Source organism: Rhinatrema bivittatum, chromosome 9, assembly GCF_901001135.1.
Source record: "Rhinatrema bivittatum chromosome 9, aRhiBiv1.1, whole genome shotgun sequence".
Taxonomy (NCBI): Eukaryota; Metazoa; Chordata; class Amphibia; order Gymnophiona; family Rhinatrematidae; genus Rhinatrema; species Rhinatrema bivittatum.
Genome location: NC_042623.1, coordinates 178,696,594 through 178,718,558, shown reverse-complemented (window position 1 = coordinate 178,718,558; position 21,965 = coordinate 178,696,594). Strand labels below are relative to the sequence as shown.

The 21,965-nt window shown below is 43.6% G+C and overlaps 1 protein-coding gene across 1 annotated transcript in view; it reads left to right on the top strand.

The window, feature by feature from the left end:
- Positions 1–21,965, top strand: part of FAM131A (family with sequence similarity 131 member A) — a 61,034-nt gene that overhangs the window by 25,212 nt on the left and 13,857 nt on the right. The window contains exons 3-4 of the mRNA XM_029616325.1: positions 4,854–5,036; positions 13,819–13,947. Coding sequence (XP_029472185.1) covers positions 4,854–5,036; positions 13,819–13,947 — 312 coding nt within the window. The remainder of the gene's footprint in view (positions 1–4,853; positions 5,037–13,818; positions 13,948–21,965) is intronic.

Genomic DNA, 21,965 nt, shown 5'->3' with positions numbered 1-21,965 from the left:
TCCCCCCTTCATAAGCTCAGGGTGACTGTAAATCCAAAGTTCCCAGGTATGGAGAGGGGACCATTTTGTATCCTTATTTTTAATTATTATTGGGTGTTATTTGTTATGTCTGCTGCTTTGAAGTAATTTATTTTTGGTACACGTTTAAAAAAAATCTTCCTTCATATTTATTGGATGCTGATTAATCTGTTATGAAATATATATATTTTTTTTTTGTTGGTATAGTATGTGGTGGATTTATATTTCTTGATTTTATTTTATGAAGATTGGTGATGTTTCTGTTTTTGCAGTGTTGCACTGCATATGTTGAGTCTGGCTGGAGCGCCTGGGAGAGGAACCAGACTGCAGGGGAGTGAGGCTGCTATTGCTTATCTTTCTCTGAGATGGGAAAGAATGTGATTTCCTCTGTCATTTTTGGGATATGTAGCTCTGAATATATACAGTACAGGGAAAATGTAATTGTTTTTATACTGCAGGCAGAATCTGGCTTTGGGAGGGTTTCCAGTTCAGCTTTTGCCTCCAGGTTTCTCTCTCTAAGTTGCGGTCAGTTATTCTGTGTTTGGTGAGGGGACAGGCAAGGAGCTGTAATGAGGCTGCAGATTTGGAATGGTTTTACCTTTTTTTTTTTTTCCTTCTGATGTTCAGAAATGGAAAATTTGGAAATATTATATCACACTCCTTGGCTTTTGATCTCATTCTTTATCGGAGGCTGCTTTTTGTTTGCTTGCAGTACCACAGAGGGAAGGGGCAAAGGAAACTCTGCTGGCAAGGAAGCTTTTGCCCCAGAGGCAGTTCACAACAGTTGTCAGTTCATTTCTTTTCCTGGGGTTTGTACTATTGTGACTTTCTGTGAACGCAAGCATTTCTACAAGGAGGACGCTGATGGCCAGCGACGAGGAAGCAACACAAATGCATTGGGCACCGGAGACCCTCGGCCAACCAGAATAAGATTAAAAGCGAAAGCCAGGACGTCAGGTGGTGCGGTGAACCCGGATGGAGGCCTAACTCTGGGCTCCGGTTGCCAATCTTTTATAATCGCAGCAACATAACATCAAATTGTGCTCCTAAATGCAAGTCTAACAGTGAGGAGCAATCTGCAGACAGATTTATAGTACGGTCGCCAAGAGATATGACCATTAGCTTAGCCTAGAAGGATAAAAAGAGAGGCTATGCTTGTTAGATCAGAAAATGCCTTCCCGCTTACGTTGAGCGAGAGGCGATTGTGGCCAACCTTACAGAATCTGTGGTTGCAGCATTGGATGAAAAATTTGAATCGATATCGGCACAGGTATTGGCAAAAGAGTTCTTTACGTCTAATTACAGGCCCGGCATAGAAGCAGTAGAGGGGCGGCTGAGCCTTGTAGAGGATGACTCGCAACGCAAACTTAGCGCTCTTTCATCTGGAAAAGCAGATTGCGGATCAGGCAGGTAAAATAGAGAACTGATTCCAGAGAAGTCATCTGTGGCTAGTTGGCTTAACAGAGTTTGTGGTTGAAGGGAGCCTATTGGAGCTGCTGGAAACCCGGTTACCCACAGCATTTGGGCTGATGACATTGGTAGGCGCGCTCACAGGCTAGGAATGCGGCCCATAAAGCTTCGATCTTACAAGCCTGCCATAAATGCAGGGAGCTGAAATATCAAGAGAAATTATCTGCTGCTTTTTCAGAACTTCTCTGCGAAAGTGTCTGCAAAGCGAATTTGAACCTATCTGCTCGCTGTAGATTCCCTTTGCACTGCAATACCCTGCCAGACTGAGAGTTTGGCAGAACAAAACCTTACATCTATGTGAGGATGTAGCCTTTGCACAGAAATGTTTTAATTCGATTGAAGAGGCAGCTCCCTGAGTTGTTTGGGTGACAAAAATGTATGTGAGCTTCTGTAGAATTTAAAAACATTTTCCCTCTGTTTCCCCAAAATAGAAATAAACAAGTCATTAAAACAGTATAAGTATCTATTTTAATTCATTGTAATATAGCATGAGAAGTACACTTGGGGTACTTTTGAAAAACTAATGCATACAACCAAGCTTATATGTTCTCTGTTAGAAAATCATGGTTAAAAAAACCCATTTCAGATAATTTCACTTCTTATATTTTGTTTCTTCATCTCATTCTAAATCATGACTAAATTAACAGGTCAGCATAACCCAGGCCCTCATTGCAATTACATACAAGTGCAGCACACTTCTAGTCACAAACAAGGAATAATGGACCCCGAAATTAATCCAAAACAACACATATCGCTAAAAGTAAAAGAAGGCTATGCTAAACTCATGATCCTCAGAAAACTTAAACCTAACTCCTGCAGATTTCAGAACAGTGCTTCAGGCACTAGTTTTCGCCAGTACCGATTACTGTAATGCACTTTTTCTAGGACTCCCAAATACAACAATAAGACCACTTCAAATTCTACAAAACACAGCAGCGAGAATACTAACTGGAAAAAGAAGAGGAGACCATATTACTGAAACTCTGGCCGAACTTCACTGGCTACCCATAGAACAAAGAATAAAATACAAAGCACTATGCACCATACAGAAACTAATACATGATGAAAAAGCAGACTGGCTAAACACCGCACTACGGGTACACATACCACACAGGAACCTTCGTTCAGCAAACAAAGCACTCTTAACCATTCCTTCAGTAAAGACAGCACAACTAACCCAGGTAAGAGAAAGGGCCTTAACTTTAGCAGGCCCCACACTCTGGAACACAATGCCTTTGGAGATCAGATTACAGAGAGACCCCAAAACATTCAAGAGAAGTCTAAAGACATGGCTTTTTAAAGAAGCCTTTTATAAAGAGACCGGAGAACAGAAAATACACCGGAATAAACTGAAGAGCACCGGCACACAGCACTATTCTCATAAATGTGCATTACGATATTTTAACAAATTGAGTACACAATGAATGTAATAATATAATACAGTAAATGTGATTTATTTTTTTTTACCTGTAAAAGTACCTTCTAGGGACACCTGGCCAGAACCTACATCACTAAACATTTGTACGCATTTTTATGATTATTTACTTATGTGCCTACATGTAAACCGTTGCGATGGTATATAACTTAGCAACGGTATAGAAAAAGACTTTAAATAAATAAATAAAGGTCTCAGCATTACATCTATTTTCTACCACACACAATTAATTTTTCAGCCTTGGCATAGTGGTATTATCCCTGTCTAAGGATTGCTTACGTTCTTCAGTATTTTACCTAGTATAGGGATCACGTTTTGCAACAACTGATACATCTGGTTTTATGTAAGGAATAGTATTTAGAAAAAGATTAAGTATGGGACTTTTTACTTTGAACTGAGCAGAGAGATGCAATAAAACCTTTTGACTTCGACACTATGATGGTGAATTTCTTCTGCAAGATCAAAACGGTTTTCTCCAACAGCCTGGGCTTAATCTCTTTCTTCCTACAATGTCAGTTTGAGAATGTATTTGTCCTAAAAGTTGAGCCATTTTGGCTATGCTTATATTATTTTATCAATATACGTAAAAAAAAAGACCCAAATGCATAGCATGTATTTAGAAGCACAAATATGAAACTTGCTATATGGGAATTCTCATTAGCTGGACAAGTCAACCTTCATACGATACCAATGTATTGGTTATCGTGCTGATAAGCCCCTGAGAGTGGGCTTTATAATCATTAGGTGACTTGATAATATTGTGATAGATTCTTTGTCTCACTTATCTTGATTGAAATCCACTTCATTAATTAATACAGCCGCCGACATCGCAATGTTTCGGAGCATAGGAGCCCCTTCTTCAAGGACTCGGCGTGAATGTTAGTGGTCGATAGGTGGACAATTTGCGTAGTTGAAGTGTACTGGCCTGTACTGGCTCTGAAACCTTCTTGCACCAGTAGCCATCGGCATCTTCAATCACTTAGCGATAGCTAACTGCACCGCAAAGAAAACCCGTTGTCAGCAGACGGCTGTCTCTCCGTTCTTCAACTACGCAAATTGTTACTGGTACACAGGAGACTGTGACATGGGGCTGCTTACTGGTACACAGCAGGAGACTGTGACATGGGGCTGCTTACTGGTACACAGCAGGAGACTGTGACATGGGGCTGTTACTGGTACACAGCAGAAGACTGTGACATGGGGCTGTTACTGGTACACAGCAGGAGACTGTGACATGGGGCTGTTACTGGTACACAGCAGGAGACTGTGACATGGAGCTGCTTACTGGTACACAGCAGGAGACTGTGACATGGGGCTGTTACTGGTACACAGGAGGCTGTGACGTGGGGATGTTACTGGTACACATGGGGCTGTGACGTGGGGATGTTACTGGTACACATGGGGCTGTGACATGGGGCTGTTACTGGTACACAGGAGGCTGTGACATGGGGCTGTTACTGGTACACAGGAGGCTGTGACATGGGGATGTTACTGGTACACATGGGGCTGTGACATGGAGCTGTTACTGGTACACAGGAGGCTGTGACATGGGGCTGTTACTGGTACACAGGAGGCTGTGACATGGGGCTGTTACTGGTACACATGGGGCTGTTACTGGTACGCAGGAGGCTGTGACGTGGGGCTGTTACTGGTACACATGGGGCTGTTACTGGTACACAGGAGGCTGTGACGTGGGGATGTTACTGGTACACAGGAGGCTGTTACTGGTACACATGGGGCTGTGACGTGGGGATGTTACTGGTACACAGGAGGCTGTTACTGGTACACAGGAGGCTGTGACGTGGGGATGTTACTGGTACACAGGAGGCTGTTACTGGTACACATGGGGCTGTGACATGGGGATGTTGCTGTTTCTGCTGCATTCTGCTCTTTGTGAAATGTCTAAGTTGTCTCTTTTTTGTGTTTCTAGGTATTTCCCAGGTGGTGAAGGATCATGTGACTAAACCCACTGCCATGGCCCAAGGTCGTGTGGCTCACCTCATTGAGTGGAAAGGTTGGTGTAAGCCCGTGGACTCTCCAATGGCTCTGGAGAGCGACTTCAACTCATACTCAGACCTGAGTGAAGGTGAACAAGAGGCCCGGTTTGCAGCAGGTAGGAGCAGACCTGTGGCTCTGAGGGAGGGGAGGAACGAGAGAGACTCAGGCGCACATTTAAAAGTTATTTCTTTGAGATACTGAGTATAGTGTGCATGTGTAAATCACACAGGACTTGTACTTGCAGAATTCTCTAGGCAGTACTTGTAGGGTCTCCTGCCTATGAATGTTTTTGTGTCCCTAGTTTGCTTTCTTTTGGTTGCAGTAGCTCTCGGTTCCAGCAGACACATCCTATATCCACATGTCAAACACCACAGAGACATTGTCCGGCACGCCTTAATTCTAGAGACACCAATGATGCTCGGCCATCGCACCTGCGCTTTGTAGATGACTTGAAGCTTTACAACTCCCGTCATCGTGATTTAGTGGAGCAGCTCAGGAGTAGTAAAGGGTTTCTCAAATGATATCAGGAGGACATTCGGCCTGGATAAATGCACTAAGGCAACTTTCCATAAAGGGACTGTGGCAGAAAAGAACTTCTGCAGGAAGGCAGATACAAATATGAAGGGGCGGATGACAGTGCACTAATTTATCACAAATCACTGAGAGAAAAGACAGTAAAAGAGTACTATAGGAGAGTGACATTGATTTTGAAAAGTGCTTTAACAGCATGAAACAAACTTGCAATTGCAGCATTCTCCTATAGCTTTGGAATAGTTTAGTTTATTTATTACTTGATTAATCGCAAATCTTACATAAATCAATGCGATGTACAATAAAAAATCTTGCATACCATCAAAGTCACTCTTAAAACAAAGTAAATTATAAATCAATCAATTTGATGCAGATTAAAGCTAAACATGATGAGCCCAATATTGAAAGCATTTTCAACAGTCAATAGTCGCATAACTAGGACTTATCTGGCTATCTAGCGCTCCGCTGAGAATCAGCAGCCATTAGATAGCCGGATAAGTCACTTATTCGCTATCTTTTACCTGGTCAGTTTGTGGGCAGATCTGGGCAGCACTACGTATCCAGTTACCTTAACAAGATAAATAACGATATTCGCTCTTATCCGGTTAAGTTAAACAGATAAGTTAGATCAGCCATACTGGAAAGCATTCAATACTGAGCCTGATAAATCTAACAGAACAGAATGTAATGAATTAAAACAGAACCACATAAAAAGAAACTTAATAAAACAGACACAAAGTATCACAACGAAAAGGAACAGCAAATGCTAGGATAGTGCCAGTATATAAAAAGAAGACCAAATTGCATAAGAATTTTAGAAAAGCCATAGACCTGCAGGGGAAGTCCTAGCTGGGTTGAAAAGCCTGCAGAAACAGGAGGGTCAAGGTCTTCCTGAAGTTAAAATCTTTCTTGATGCACAAGCTCGGTGCCAAATATGAGAATTATAATTCCCTGGTTCTTTTCAGCCTAATGTCCCTAAGGGAAGATAGAACTGATAATCCATGGTAGGAAGAATGCACTAAGTCACCCAGAGTAGTAAGATGCCCGAACGAAGGCCCTCAAATGTTAAACACCCAATTTTGAATTGGATGCACAAATATAGAAGTAGCCAGTGCAAGTCTTGATCATATTTTCCTTTCCCAAAAATTAATTTAACTGCCTTGTTTTGGATCTGTGTAGAGGAAAATCCATGAAATAATGTTTTGCAGTAATCAAGCCGTGATAGGATTTAAGCATAGGTCGAAGATTTAAGATCAGAAGGGTCCAGGAAAGATCTAAGTCGACGAATGGAATGCAGAAAAAATATAAAGTTTGCGAGAAGTGTGAGAACTGATTGGAGAAAGTCAGTGCTGGATTGATCTTGACTCCAAGATTAGTTATGTCTTCTTTGACTTGACTAGGACTGCTGGAAATGGATATGTGCCATAACCTCACTTGTACCAGAAAAGCACTGGGATCACAACCCTGAGAGAATGAAGACGTTGTGATCACCTGGAAAATCCCCATCCCAACAGATAAAAGGCTTGTTGTTAGAAAACCAGATATTGTGGTAAAGGAGAAAAGCATAAGAGCAGCATTGCTGATAGAAGTGTTAGCACCCAGGGACAACTCTGTGGCTCAAATGGAGAGAGAGAAGATCCTCAAGTATCAAAAGATGTAATCAGAGATCAAGAAAATGTGGCAGAAATATACACAAATTCTTGGATACCACTGGCCTGATTAAAAAGAATTTCCAGGTGCATCTAGACACGTTGCTTGCACATATAACACCCTTTGACTCCAGAAGGAAACTCTCCTTGGCACAATGCAAGAATTAAGGGCATTAGGAGTAAATTTGAGAGGATGACACCCTGGCATATAAATGAGGCTCATTCCTGAAAGTTATGCACAAAATCAATCATTTGGAGTTATTGCCCCTGAATCAAACATGACAGACGTCATCTAGCACATGTACATCATTGGTCCCGTGAAAGCGGGACCTCCTGGTGCCTTGCCAAGACACTACCTTATGCTGGGCCTGTTTGATCCAGCCCAGAGCTTCCTGCAGAATTGGGGAAAAAAAATATATATATATGGAGAGTGAGAGACACACACACATTGCAACTTCTGAGGGATGGACCAGGTGTATTCAGTATTTGAAGACAGAGATGTACATTTTAAGTTCCTCCAGACTTCAGTGATCCCCCCCGAATGGTTTTGTGATGTAAAGCTAACATGTTAATGGCATAATTGAAGAATTATTTGTTGTAAAGCAAGGTAGTTGCATGGAATAATATAATGATGATTGATTAGGCAAAGTGGAATGAAAGCCCTTCTAGCTCACTCTACATGGAGCACATTTTGTACCGGAAAGCCAAAGTGTCAGCTTAGTTCTATTTCATCAGCCAGAAGTGCTTGCATGGGAGAAGGATGTTTTCTGAGCTCTGCATCATGATTGCTCTTTGAGACCTGAGGGCGGATACACCGAATAATGTAAGGGGAAGAGAAGGAAGAAGGTGCAGAGGGTGGAGGTGACTAAGATCATGTGTAGGGTCCTGTTGATAACCACTTCATACTTCTGGGAGAGAGGATCCACCAGATACTTCCAAGTGACCCAGAGAGGCCTTGTTGGAGACAGGATGCTGGGCTCGATGACCTTTGTTGACCAAGCATGGCACTTCTTATGTTCTTATTATAACCTCAGCTAAGGGAAACTTCCTCTGCACTCAGGCAGGCCAATCCACATGAGTGGATTTTGCACCTCTAACAGCAGATGGAAATGGAGTAAAGCTGACTTCATGGACATATAGCCCTGCCCCGACATTAGCCCGCCGGTATTCTCTGTCACCAGATGGTGGACATGCACCTCCCTACTGGGGAATTCTTGTAGTAAAAAATAAATAAATAGATAAAGGAAAAATAAGAAGGAGAAGTTTGGAAACACTGCTTGAACTCCTGAGGTGACACCAGTTGAGCCTTTTGAGTCCGGCAGCCTTCTCAGGCACAGACTTAAAAAAACAAAAACAAAACAAGTGGTTGCAGGACGAGGAAGGCTCAGTGGTGAAGGCCTTCATCCTCTCCCCCTGTAGCCAGAGACACGCATGATTGCTCTCAGCCAAGGAGGGCTGAGCTCAGGTAAAAGACAGTTTTAAAAATAAAATAAGAGAGAGAGTAGGGAAGTTTTATTTCCCCATTCCTTTCCTTTACTGGGTCTTTTTCCCTTGGTGTTGGTTAGAGTCTTTTCCCCTTCTCACCTCTCACTTCTCTGGAGAAGTGAGGTGCGGAGGTGGCGCAGGCTTGGCGAGTTGAGCAGTCTTTGGCTACGCCCCGCTCTCAGACTTGGTTTCTCCAGCCATGTGGTAGACTGCAGCTGCATTTTTCCTGCATGCTTGTGTGTGCATTCTTGCCGCGCAGTGATGTGATATCAGTGCGCATATGCGCACCTACTTGTGCTCATAAGGCTGCGGCCTATATTTATGTGCATAGGTACGCACCGGGTTTTCCAGTGTGCACTCCTGTGACCTTCCGGTGAGCGCGCATTTGTGCATGTACCCTATTTTTAGGCGTGCAAGTCATCGCATTCAGCTCAGTGCAGGGAAGTATGGCGCCAATGACAAAGAAGTCTAAGCACCTTGCGATCTGTGCAGCTTGCCATGTAAGGGCAATACAGCCAGGGCTTTCTGCGAATCTGTGTCCGTGCTGTCTGGATGCTCAAGGTGATTTGCCTCCTACTGATTTTGTTGACACTGGTCCATCCCCTCGGACAGAGGGGGGAGTGGGGTTGAAGGTGACAAAATGGGAGTGTCCCCTTCTTCCTTCCTGATGACAGAGACATCTTTGGGGACTGATCTGTTGGAGAGCATCCGATTTGGGCCTATGGGGCCTGGTGTAGACCCATCCTCCTTTTCCTGGGTGGAATTTTTCCAGGGTCTATAGACTTTTCTGCAGGGTCACCCAACGGAGGTGGAGATACCTCCTAAATCAGGTTCATGTATTCAGAGTTTCACTGCATGTAAGCACTGCGGTGAAACTGTCCCTGGTGATGTTCAGGAGGTTGTGGATTAGGATATGTCTGTTGATTCTGAGGATTTGGGTTTCTCCCCTCTGAAAGATGGGGAAATTCCACCGGATTTAGAGTCACATAAGATGCTGCTCCGTTTCTTTCATAGTTGCCGATTCTGTTGTCTCAGACTCTTAAGACACTTGGTGAGGCTGGGGGAGACTCTTTGGGTGCACAAAAGAAGGACCCCATTTTGGTCACCCTACGCAAAGTGTCATGTTTCTTTCCCCTTCTAGAGGCAATTCAAGATGTGCTGGTGTGTTCTGTTGCCAAGTGGACCACCGTTCAGATGGAATGAGGGGCATCTCTAAAGGATATGAGAATTAAAGCTATTCTTAAGCAGGCCTTAGAGGCAAAGTGATGTGGCTTGGGCTAGTCTGAGTCTCTCTCAAGAGACTGAGGGCGTGGGGTCAGCTGGCAGAACAGTAATGGAACCAGGAGTTGCCTTCTTAGCTGATGCAAGCTGTACCTTGTTTGATTTGCTGCTAGAGGAGTGGCTTACGTGATAGCTGTGGCTGCGTAATTAGTTGGTGGAAACAATTTCCGAGTCCAATCTCACAAGGTTACACTTTAAGGGTTCTTTTTTATTCAGTAGTGAGTTGAAGAAAATGGAAAATAGATGGGGAGAATCCCTGGTCCCTCATTTGCTGGAGGATAAAAAGCTGGCCTCACTTCCCTTTATTTATTTATTTAAGAGCTTTTATATACCGATGTTCATGTACTGGTACATATCACGTCGGTTTACATAGAACCAAAGTTGGAAATTACATCGAACAAGAAAATTAGAAAAAATTAGAAAAATTACATCGAACAGGAAAATTAAGAAACAAGATAATTACATTGAGTAAGAGGGTGCAAATAACAGGGCTAACTTCGTGAGAACTTATAGATAAAGCTGAGGAAGACTTAAAATGTAAAATATTACCAATAACAAAAATAAGTCAACAAAATTTAAAATTATAAAATTATTATAAATAACAAATAGCGGACAACAAACTCGGAGTTACGACCGACTTAATAAGCATGAGTGCAAATTGAAGTACAGCTAACAGGAAATTTATGTATATGGCAATCTCTAGAGTGTATGTAATACACTCTATAACTCTAGAGTATATGTAATACCCATGAAATTTAATATTCTTAAGTTGAATATTAATTGTAAATCACTGCCACTAATTTCTATCTGTTCCAGCGCTGCTGCTAAAATTTTGTTGAATGTTAACCGACATGATGTTACTAAACGAATGGCGGTATATAAAGAACCTCAAATAAAATAAATAAATAAATGTAATATACTCTAGAGTTATAGAGTATATTACATAACTCTATAACTCTATATATACTCTAGAATATAACTCTAGAGTATATGTAATCTCCAGAGTGACCTCTTGCCTTTGAGGCAAGAGGTCACACTAGAGATTACAGATGTTTTCATCCTTATAGTGGAGTGACTCAGAGGCCTCATCCCTTCGGTAGATCTCAGTTCTTTTGGGTCAGAAATCCCCAGAAGGATGTGGGCTCCAGGACCAAAGCACCTTGATCTTCACAATGAAAGAGCATGGACTGATCTATTGGTGCAGGAAATAGGCAGGTGTCTATCAGAGCTGGGTGGTTCACATCTGACCAATGGTCATAACCAGCCCCTTAGTTAATGAATGTTAATTCTTTTGTCTGAGCTTAATGTTCCCAATTGGTTGGAAGTGTGAGTGGTTGATTGTTAATAGTCATGTCCAGAGAATACTGGCGGCTAATGTCGGGGCAGGGCTATATGTCCGTGACGTCAGCTTTACTCTGTCTCCATCTGCTGGTAGAGGTACACAGCCCACTAGTGTGGATTGACCTGCCTTCCTTAGAAGAAAGCAAATGATCAGGTAAGTAGTAATTTCTCCTTTTGCCAACGCCATTTGGCAGAAGTGGCCAGAAATAAATAGAAATGAATCAGCGTGTTACCCTAAGCAGCCTATGGTACATAGGAAACGTTTTCTCTTGTATGCATGTGAAATGATCTTAGGAAGCAAAGCTCAGATGCATTATTAGGGACTGATTGCTCAGGCTGTAGCACTGTTGATAAGGATCTAGAGCAAAAAGTGAGCAAGAGCCAGCAACGTAATGCTGTTAGAAAGAAAGCTGACAAAGGCCAGAAGTATTTGTTAGTGCCAGAATATAAGAGGTGACTTATCAGAAGTTTGGAGTGTATGCAGTCAAATTTTGTATGAAGCAACTGATCCAGAGACTAGAAGTTTCGAAATGTGATACGTTGGGTGAAATGCTGCATGTCAAGTGAAGCGTGGTTTTAATTTAAAAGTTTTATATGCAATTTTTGAAAAATCCCAAAAAATAAGATAAAAATGGACCAACAATTATATAATATTGCTGGCATAAAAGGTTCTAGTGAACCTGACAATAAAGTTTTAAGTACCTGACAACTTTGCCAGTTGTATGAGGGTCAGCCCCAAATTAATCAGTAAGCAAAATAAGCACATGCACAGGGCACCAAGGGAAGGGAGGAACTGCAGAGGGTTGAAAATCTGTATTTTTTTTTTCTTTTGCTCCCTAGTTATAAGTAAATCATTTCCTTATATTGCTTGCTGATATTTATTGTTAAATACATTTTTTTTAAAGTTTAGATTTAATATAATTGTGGAGTCTGACCTGGGGAATGGCCTGGAAGAAAACTGAATTTTGAATCTCTTATTTTACCTTGGGCACTTAATTGGGACACCGTTATTGGACCGTGTTTAGGGCATCAGTTGACCTTCATCCCGGCCCTGATGAAGGTCCTGCCACAAATGTACAAACGTAGAAGATTGTGTTGTTAAAACGTGATGATGTGGTTGAATGCTAACACTGGAGCACCGTATAGTCGGGGCCATTACAAGGAATGGACAAGAGCAGCAACCCAACCTGGGCACCAAGCTGCCATGCCACTCCTTTCGGTCAGTCTGTGAGTGCATGGGCCCAACAGGGACGGCAGGCACCAGGTTGCTGTTTTGTGTAGTGACTGCCATACACATGGCTACGTATTAGCAGAAGTGCTACGTGTAAGATGCTGTGCTCAACATTGGTCAGGCCATTTTTGGTCCACTAAGCCCGGTTTCTGGTCCGGAGAAGCTGTGGAACAAAAATAAGAAGAGGCCTCAATAGTACAAGCAACGCGGACAGGAGGAAGGAGCTGGATTTACTTAGCAGGGGGACCACAGCAGCCTTCAAACATATAAAGGGGTTATGAGGAAAGGCACTGCTTGATCTCCCTCCCTCCTTGAGCAGAGGACTAATAGTAATGATTACAATAAAAAGCACTGTCACCATCAGTGTGTCATAGATGGGGAGGGCAATATTCAAATCCACTTCTGAGAGTAAAAAGCATTTTTGCCAGAGAAAATTGTGCACTCTCAATGTGGGCAAAATTGCCCCTGGTGTTCAGTGCAGGTAATTCTGTTTGCATTATTCAGAGGCTACGCAACAGTGCATGGCTTTTTATATAATTAAAACTCTGCACATTATTTCCAATGGAAAATTACCCCCAGGCACCACAGTCTGCATGGAATATGTTTGGGGTCAATAATCAAAGTAGAACTAGTTGCATAGTTCAGCTTTGATTTTTGGTGCAAAATCAGTGGATTTAAAGTGCCCATGGGGTTTGCACCAACACGGGCAGCGTGGATTATTACCCCCCAAATCAAAATGATGTAGGATAAGTCTCCTGCCTCTACCTGTACATGTCTCTCTATTCTTTATTGCGTTGCTATAAGGTGATATGATTTTTTTGCGTAATAAAATAGTAAATGATGGCAGACAAAGTTCCTGCCCAGCTGAGATTCTTCCTCTGATTTAGGGAGATAAGCGCATACATTCCTGCACGGACTCCATTTTAATGCTCCCAGTTTTCTCCAAAGCGGTCAGGTGGCAGTGCCTCAAACCCCAGCGCCCCCATACCGTATGGGTTCCCAATATCATCCAACGGGCCAGGAAGGGAAAGTCCCCTTACAGTATCACTGCTAGGGACATGGAGGGGTGGTGGGAGGCAGAAGCGGTGAAACCAATGCCATGTAGCTGCTAAGGAGAGAGAAACTGAGGCAGACGAGGAAAAAGCAGGGGCAATAAAGAGAAGTTCTAGTTTGTGGCATTGGCTGGCGAGCAGTGGAGACAGCAATGGTGGCTTGCAGCAGGCTGTCCTGTTGACTCTGGAGTGTAGGCCTGCAATGGCTTCCGTACAAAGACTTAGAATAAAGGTCTTGCTTTTAAGTTGGTTGCCTGGCTGTTGATCTGGCCCTGCCTCATTTACCCTCTCTTTCTCTCTCTCTCTCTCTCTCTCCTTCCTTCTTAGGGGTGGCTGAGCAGTTTGCCATTGCTGAAGCCAAGCTGCGGGCCTGGTCTTCCATCGATGGCGAAGACTCCAACGATGAGTCGTATGATGAGGACTTTGCCTCTGCCAGTGACAACGTTCTACCGACTGGTAAATGAGAGCCTAGGGCGGGGGAAACATGTGTGCGTCTAGCTTCCCTCCCATGATCTCACCTCACTTTCCTAGTCTTTCTCAAGCTGCAGTTCTCCTTTTTCTTGGGCATGGAGATCCCATGCTGAAATGGGCCTGGCAGGTTGTGTTTTCATGATGAGGGCTGCAGGCCACACCCAGCCTGGCTAATGAAATGAAGGGAAGGAACCAACGCTTGCTCTACTGCCCTGCATATTTATTATCCTCTAATGACAACTGAACAGCTCATTTCCTTATCAAAGGCACATAGCAGTGACTTCATGGCACTCTTTCGCAAAAGTTCTCATTGTTTTTCAATATTGTAATTTTTATAGTAGGAACCGGCTGAGTGACTACTACTTTGATGAGAACTGCAGGCTGGGAGTTTAAACCCCAGACGTTGATTCCACAAAAGTGAAAATAAATCAGACAAAGCAGGATGTGCTCTTAGTTACTCGTAAACATCACACGTATTCATCATACACAAACGCTTATCCGTGACAACATCACACGTATTCATCATGCACCTAAGCTCTTATCCATGGCAACATCGCACGTGTTCATCATGCACCTAAGCGCTTATCTGTGGCAACATCACACGTATTCATCGCGCACCTAAACGCTTATCTGTGGCAACATCGCACATATTCATCATGCACCTAAGCTCTTATCTGTGGCAACATCACACGTGTTCATCACACACCTAAGCTCTTATCCGTGGCAACATCATACATATTCATCATGCACCTAAGCTCTTATCTGTGGCAACATCACACGTGTTCATCACACACCTAAGCTCTTATCTGTGGCAACATCACATGTGTTCATCACGCACCTAAGCTCCTATCTGTGGCAACATCACATGTGTTCATCATGCACCTAAGCTCTTATCTGTGGCAACATCGCACGTATTCATCATGCACCTAAGCTCTTATCTGTGGCAACATCACACGTGTTCATCATGCACCTAAGCGCTTATCTGTGGCTCTCTTCTCCTCCCCTAAAAGAGCCTTTGCTCTGCAGCCCGGACTGCCTCTCCTCACTTATCTCTCCCTACGCCCCTCCTCATCACCTTCACTGGCAAGTCACTCTGATCTCTTCCTCCCCTACAAGAGCCATTCCTCTGCAATTCCTCTCCTTCCTTATCTCTCCCTATACCTCTCCTTGTCATCCGGAGGATGTGATTCCTGTTCATAAAAGTGGACGTAAGAAGGAGGATGGAAACTACGGGCCAGTTAGTCTGACCTCTGTGATGAACAAATTAATGGAAGCATTGATAAAAGAGAAGATGGTACAGTTTCTGGAATCTGCAAGCTTGAGGCAGCATGGTTATACCAGAAGTAGATCTTGTCAGATGAATCTGATCAATTTCTTTGATTGGCTGACTAGAGAGTTGGATCCAGGGAGAGCGCTAGACATTACATACTTGGATTTCATCAAGTCCCTTGACACAGTTCTGCATAGGTGCCATAAACAGATTGCCCTTGGTATGGGCCCTAGAGTGAGTGACTGGGTTACAAAGCAGGAAGTGACAAAGGGGTAAGAGGAGAGGGGTGTTACACTAGCAGTATACCTCAGAGATCTGTCCTTGGATTGGTTCATTTCAACATTTTTATGAGTGACATCGAAGATGGATTGTCAGGAAAGGTTCATCTGTAGCTAACGATACCAAAATCTGCCAGAGGGCAGATAACCAGGAAGGTGAGGAAAACATGAGAAGGGATCTAGCAAAGCTCAAGGTCTGGGATCGGGCAGCTAAGATATAATGCCAAAAAATGCAGAGTTGTGCATTTAGGATGCAAAAGCCAAAGGGAGAGGTACAGTAATGGGAGTGAAATTCTTCTAAGCATGAAAGAAGAATGGGATCTGGGAATTATCATATCTGATGATCTTAAGGTGGCTAAATAGGTGGGTAATGCAACAGCAAAAGCCAGAAAGATGCTTAGTTGTACAGGGGCAGGAATGGGCAGCAGAAAAAGGGAGGTGATATTGGCACTGCATAGCTCCTGGTGAGACCTCGTTCGGAAAATTGTGCACAGTTCTGGAGAGCGCCCCTTCGGAAACACGGTGTCTATTTACAGGCTTGTGTTAGTATCACGCCCTATTTGAAAGATCTGCATTAGGTGCCTGTTCCACGTTGGATCAAGTTCAGATTGTTGACACTGATTCATCAGTCTAAATATGTTGATACATTTTGTTTCAAAAACACTGTAAAAAGCTAGGCACCAAAATCGTTCATCCCACTCAGCATCCCAGTGTCTTCTAACTGTTCCCGCATTGTCTGCTGCTTACTTGACCACACCTACAACCAAAGCGTTTTCTAGATTAGGCCTGGAGCTCTGCTGTGTGAGTGATCTAGAGTATTTCCGTTTTAGAAAGAAGATGAAAATGTTTTTGTTTTTATAAGCGTTTAGTTTGTCTTATTTGCTGTTCTTGTGCCATTGTTTGTTGTTTTCATATGAATTGATAAAGAGGAAATGTGGACTATAAATGAATGAAAGGATATAAACAGGATGGAGTCGCTCCAGAGGGAAGCTACTAACATGCTCAGTGGCCTTCGTACTAAAGCACATGGGGATAGACTTAAAGACCTAAACAAGTCCACCCTGGAGGAAAGGCGAGAGGGGAGCTATGCCAGACATTCAAATATTTGAAAGGTTTCCATGCACAGGAGGCAGAGTAAAAACTTGAGTAGGTGAGGAGATGAGACTGACTCACCAATGGCATCCATTAAATGGCTAATTCACAAGTTATCCATCTAAATGGCAAGTTTTGCCATATTCCTGCTGCTAGGACTACCAAATACTACGTTAAGACCACTTCAAATACTTCAGAACACAGCAGCTAGAATACTAACCGGAAAAAGGAGAAGGGACCACATAACCGAAACCCTAGCAGAACTACATTGGTTACCGATTGAACACAGAATTAAATACAAAGCCCTATGTACCATCCATAAACTAATTCATGATGAGAAATCAGACTGGCTAAACACAGCATTACGGGTACACGTCCCACACAGAAATCTTCGATCAGCAAATAAAGCCCTCCTAACCATCCCTTCAGTTAAAACAGCAAGACTAACCCAAGTGAGGGAAAGGGCCTTATCATTAGCAGGACCCACAATTTGGAACACAATGCCTCCAGAGATCAGATTACAAAGTGATCTCAAGGCATTTAAGAAAAGTTTAAAAACATGGCTTTTTAAACAGGCATTTTACAAGGAGACGGGAGAATAGAAATTATTCAGGAATAAGCAGATAAGCACCGACACACAGTACTTAGGACGATACAGTAGAGTAGTCTATGAACCCCACATCACAACTAGCATATTAATAACACTATGTATGATACATTTACCCATAAAAGTACTTTCAGTACACTCGGTCATGACCCACTTCTCTAAAAATTATTTTGTCTAATGATATATTGTAACCGAACCTTTGATGGCACCTGTTAGAATGTACTATAGTACACTTTTACCCTACATTAAATATGTGCCTACATGTAAACCGTTGCGATGGTATATAACTTAGCGACGGTATAGAAAAGATTTTAAATAAATAAATAAATATTCAGCCACTTATCTGGCTAAATTATAGTCGAATAAGTAATTATCCAGCAATAATTAGCCAATAAAAGCGGCGTTCTGGGGCACTCCGGGGAGGGCTTTAGTTATCCAGCTAATTAACCGAATTTCAGATATATCAGCTAAGTTACCAGCCTTGTATGGCCAGATATCTTCAAAGATCTTCGGTTAAGCAGTTACAGGCCTGATTCCCACCTACTCACCGGCCAGGCCCTCCCCAACTCCGTGAATTGTCTAAACTAGTTCACATTGCCAGCCAGAGCCCAGCCCTCGTGCCTTCCCCACACCCCCCCCCTTTGCAAAAGACTCCATAAATAAGGCCTTCTTGCCCTCCAAAACAAACCCTCCATGCTGGCACCCTTCTCCTGAAGCCTTCCCACCCACCAAATACCTCAATTACCGCCTCCTTTTTGATCCCAGGATCATAGTTCAATCTAATTCCAGGCACTTCCAGCATTACTCAGGTAATAACGGTGGAAGTATACTTTATCAGCACACTTTCAGGCTGGTACAGTACAGTGCGCTCCAATGGAGCGCACTGTTAACCCTTGATTGGACGCGCGTTTTCCCTTACCCCTTATTCAGTAAGGGGCGGAAAACGAGCGTCGAACCCGCCAAACCTAATAGCGCCCGTAACATGCAAATGCATGTTGATGGCCCTATTAGGTATTCCCGCGCGATTCAGTAACTAAAATGTGCAGCCAAGCCGCACATTTTACTTTCAGAAATTAGCGCCGACCCAAAGGTAGGCGCTAATTTCTTCGGGCACCGGGAAAGTGCACAGAAAAGCAGTAAAAACTGCTTTTCTGTGCACCCTCTGAAATAATATCATGGCGATATTAAGTCAGAGGTCCCGAAGGGTAAAAAAAATTTGAAGTCGGCCTGCGGCTGTCGGGCCGAAAACCGGACACTCAATTTTGCCAGCGTCCGGTTTCCGAGCCCGTGGCTGTCAGCAGGTTTGAGAACCAACGCCGGCAAAATTGAGCGTCTGCTGTCAAACCCGCTGACAGCCACCGCTCCTGTCAAAAAGGAGGCGCTAGTGTGCCTAGCGCCTCTTTTTTTCCCATTTCTACCGCCGGGCCTCATTTAAATACTGTATCGCACGCACAGGCGAGTGGCCTGTGCGCGCACTGGGATAGCGGGCTCTCCCGTGGACTTTACTGAATTTGCCCAACTGTGCGTATACATCGATAGAGTATATTTGCACTGTTATTACCTAAGTAACGCTAGAAGCGTCTGGGATCACATCACACTGGATCCTGGGATAGAAAAGGGGGCTGTGATTCAGGTACCGGATGGCAGTGCGGCAGTACAAGGGGTTGGAGAGGGAGTCCTGGCCAGTGGGTTGGTTTGAATGTTTGTGGTGGGGGTGGGAATCGAGCCAAGAGGCCCATGAATGGTTTTATTTTATAAAGGAGTGCTGCTTAGCTGGATATCTTTGAAGATATCTGGTTACGTAGCTAATTATCCGGCCACACAAGGCCAGTTAACTTTAGGCATAACCGACCATATTCAAACAGTGGCTGGCTAGGGTTAAAGTTTTCTGGTTACATGCAGTCGGATAACTTTAGTTGAGTATATTCAGCGGGATGTTTATCCCGCTGAATATAGAGGACAAGCAGTGGCGTGCAGTCAGGGCCTCTTCAAAGGATTCGGTAAATCCCCAGATCATACAGTAGGTAGTCAACACTACACAGTGGCAAGTGCCATCCCAATTTTATACATTGGATCAGGCAGGGCTAAAGCAAACTCTGCCCGATCCAATCAGTGGTGACACACCTCCCTAGCCTCCCTCAGCCAGCAGCAGAAGTTGCATTTATCCGAATATCATCTCCTGCCACCCTGGGTCAGTCTCGCAGCTCTTACCTTGAGACCGGCCCTGTGGCAGCAGGAGATAACATTCAGATAAATACAACTCCTGCTGTCACCAACTCTTCAGCTGGCAGGCCACCATGGATCTATGGTGGCGAAAGAGAGAGAGGGAAGACCTAGTGACCACCAGTGGGCCTCATCCCACTGGCAGCTGAAGAATATGAGTGGCCTGGTAGGCCGCTGCAGAGCCCATATCATGAACGCCAAAGAGGAAGTGCGTGGTGGTCATTCCACTGATGACCAAAGAAAGAAGGATGACCCAGCAGCTACAAGCATAACCCATCCCAGTGGTGGCTGAAGTAGAGGCCCAAGCTCTGTGTGTGTAGGTGTGGCTGGGTGAGAGTCTATATGTGTGCGTGTGGGTGGGTGAGAGCCTGTGTGTGCAGGTAGGTGGTTGAGATGCTCTGTTTGTGTGTGTGTGGCTGGCAAGGTGGGTGGGTGAGAGCCTATATATGTGCAAGTGTGTGGGTGGGTGACTGCATATGTGTGGGTGAGAGACTCTGGGTGAGAGACACTGTATGCATGTGTGTGTGCCTGGCTGGGTGGATGGATGGGGAGAGTTTATATGTGTGTGTGTATAGGTGATAGCCTGGGTGAGTGGGTGAGAGGCTCTGTGCATGTTTGTGTGTGTGGGTTGGTGAGAGCCTATGTATGTGTGTGTCTATGGGTGACTGCCTGTATCTGTGTGTGGGTGAGAGCCTTGTGGGTGACTTCCTGGGTGTGTGTTTGTGGGTGGGTGAGAGCCTGGGTGTGTGTTGGAGAGGTGAGAGGCCGTGTGTGTGTGTGTGGGTAAGAGGCTGTGTGTATATGGCTGGATGGATGAAAGAACACTGTATGTTGAGGGTGGGGTGGGTGAGACCCCTATCTGTGTTTGTGTGGATGAAAACCTGTGTGTGTGGGGGGGGGGGGCTCAGAGGCTGTTTGTGTGTGTGACTGGGTGGATGAATGAGAGCCTGTGTATGTGGCTGGAGGGTTGAGATCCTATGTGTGTGTGTGTGTGTGTGTGTGTGTGTGTGTGAGGTAAGAACATGTGGGTGAATATGTGTGGGGGTGAGAGCCTTTGTGTGTGGGTGTGGGTGAGAACCTAGATGGGTGACTGCCTATGTAGGTGGGTGACTGCCTGGGTTGAGTATGTGGGTGAGAGCCGGTAAAGGGGTGTGTGTGTATGGAGAGAGCCTGTGTGTGTGTGTATGGGGGGGGTGTAGCTGGGTGAGATCCTGTATGTGTGGGGTGGGGTGACAGTCTGTGTGTGTGTGGGTGGGTGAGAACCTAGATAGGTAACTGCCTATGTGGGTGGGTGACTGCTTGGGTGGGTATTTGAGAGCCTGGGTGGGTGGGTTAGAGGTATTACTTTTATGACTGATGTTTTATATTTCTTTATTTTGTTTGTTGGTCTCTTAATCTGTCTTTGGCAAGGGTCTGTCTGTGTTCTGTAAGCGTAGCCAAGGTGGGGGGTGACTGCTTGGGTGGGGGATTCTGCTATGGTTTTATGGTTTATGGTTTTATTGCTTTATATACCGTCACATTAGCTGTGGCCTTCATAACGGTTTACAGTTTAAATACATTTAGGAAATACAATAAAATATTCAATAAATACTAATAGCTAAAAATTAAAAAGGAACATCAATAGAAAATTTAGCTGTTAAAAAGATAAAAAGCAGTATAAAAACAGGATAACATTTGTTCATAAGATAGTGCTAAAATAAACTCTACTAAAACTAATAACAAACATTTAAAGAACTTTTTTTTAGACAACTGCCTGTCGTTCATTTTCTGTGTACGTGCACTTAAAAAGCCAGGTTTTAAGTTCGGCCTTAAATTTCTTTCTATCTGACAGTAGTCTCAAATGTGTTGGTAAAAGGTATTCCACAGTTTGGATCCCGCTGTAGACATTGCACGCTCTCGCACTTGTCTCAGTCTTGCAGATCTTATGGTTGGAATAGATAGGAAAGCCTTGTTAGCAGATCTTAAATTCCTCTGGGGTACATGTAGCTTTAATGAAAAGTTCAGCCATTCTCTTCTGTCTCTATAGATTAGGTTATGAATTATACATGCGGTTTAGTAATGGATTCGCTGATTTGTTGGAAGCCAATGAAGAGAAATCAATACAGGGGTAACCTGGTCGAATTTCTTTTTTCCAGCTGCCGAATTCTGCAGGATCTGTAATGGTCTAATTGTTGAGGCAGGCAATCCAAGGAAGAGCGTATTGCAATAGTCTAGATTTGCAAAAATAAGTGCTGGGAGAACTGTCCTGTAATCATAGTGGTGCAAGAATGGCTTAAGTCTTCTCAATGTGAATAATTTAAAGTATCCTTCCTTTAATTTAATTGCAATATACTTTCTCATGTTCGGTTCTGTGTCTAAGACAATCTCAAGATCACGAGCAAAATAACATTTTTGTCAAGAATCAGATCGGGAAGACAATTATAACTACATTTTCTCTCTAAAAGAATTGCTTCAGTTTTATTCATGTTAAGTGTTAATTTCAAATTCTGAGATATAAACATTAATAACTTGATAAGTGTGTTCAACGGATTTT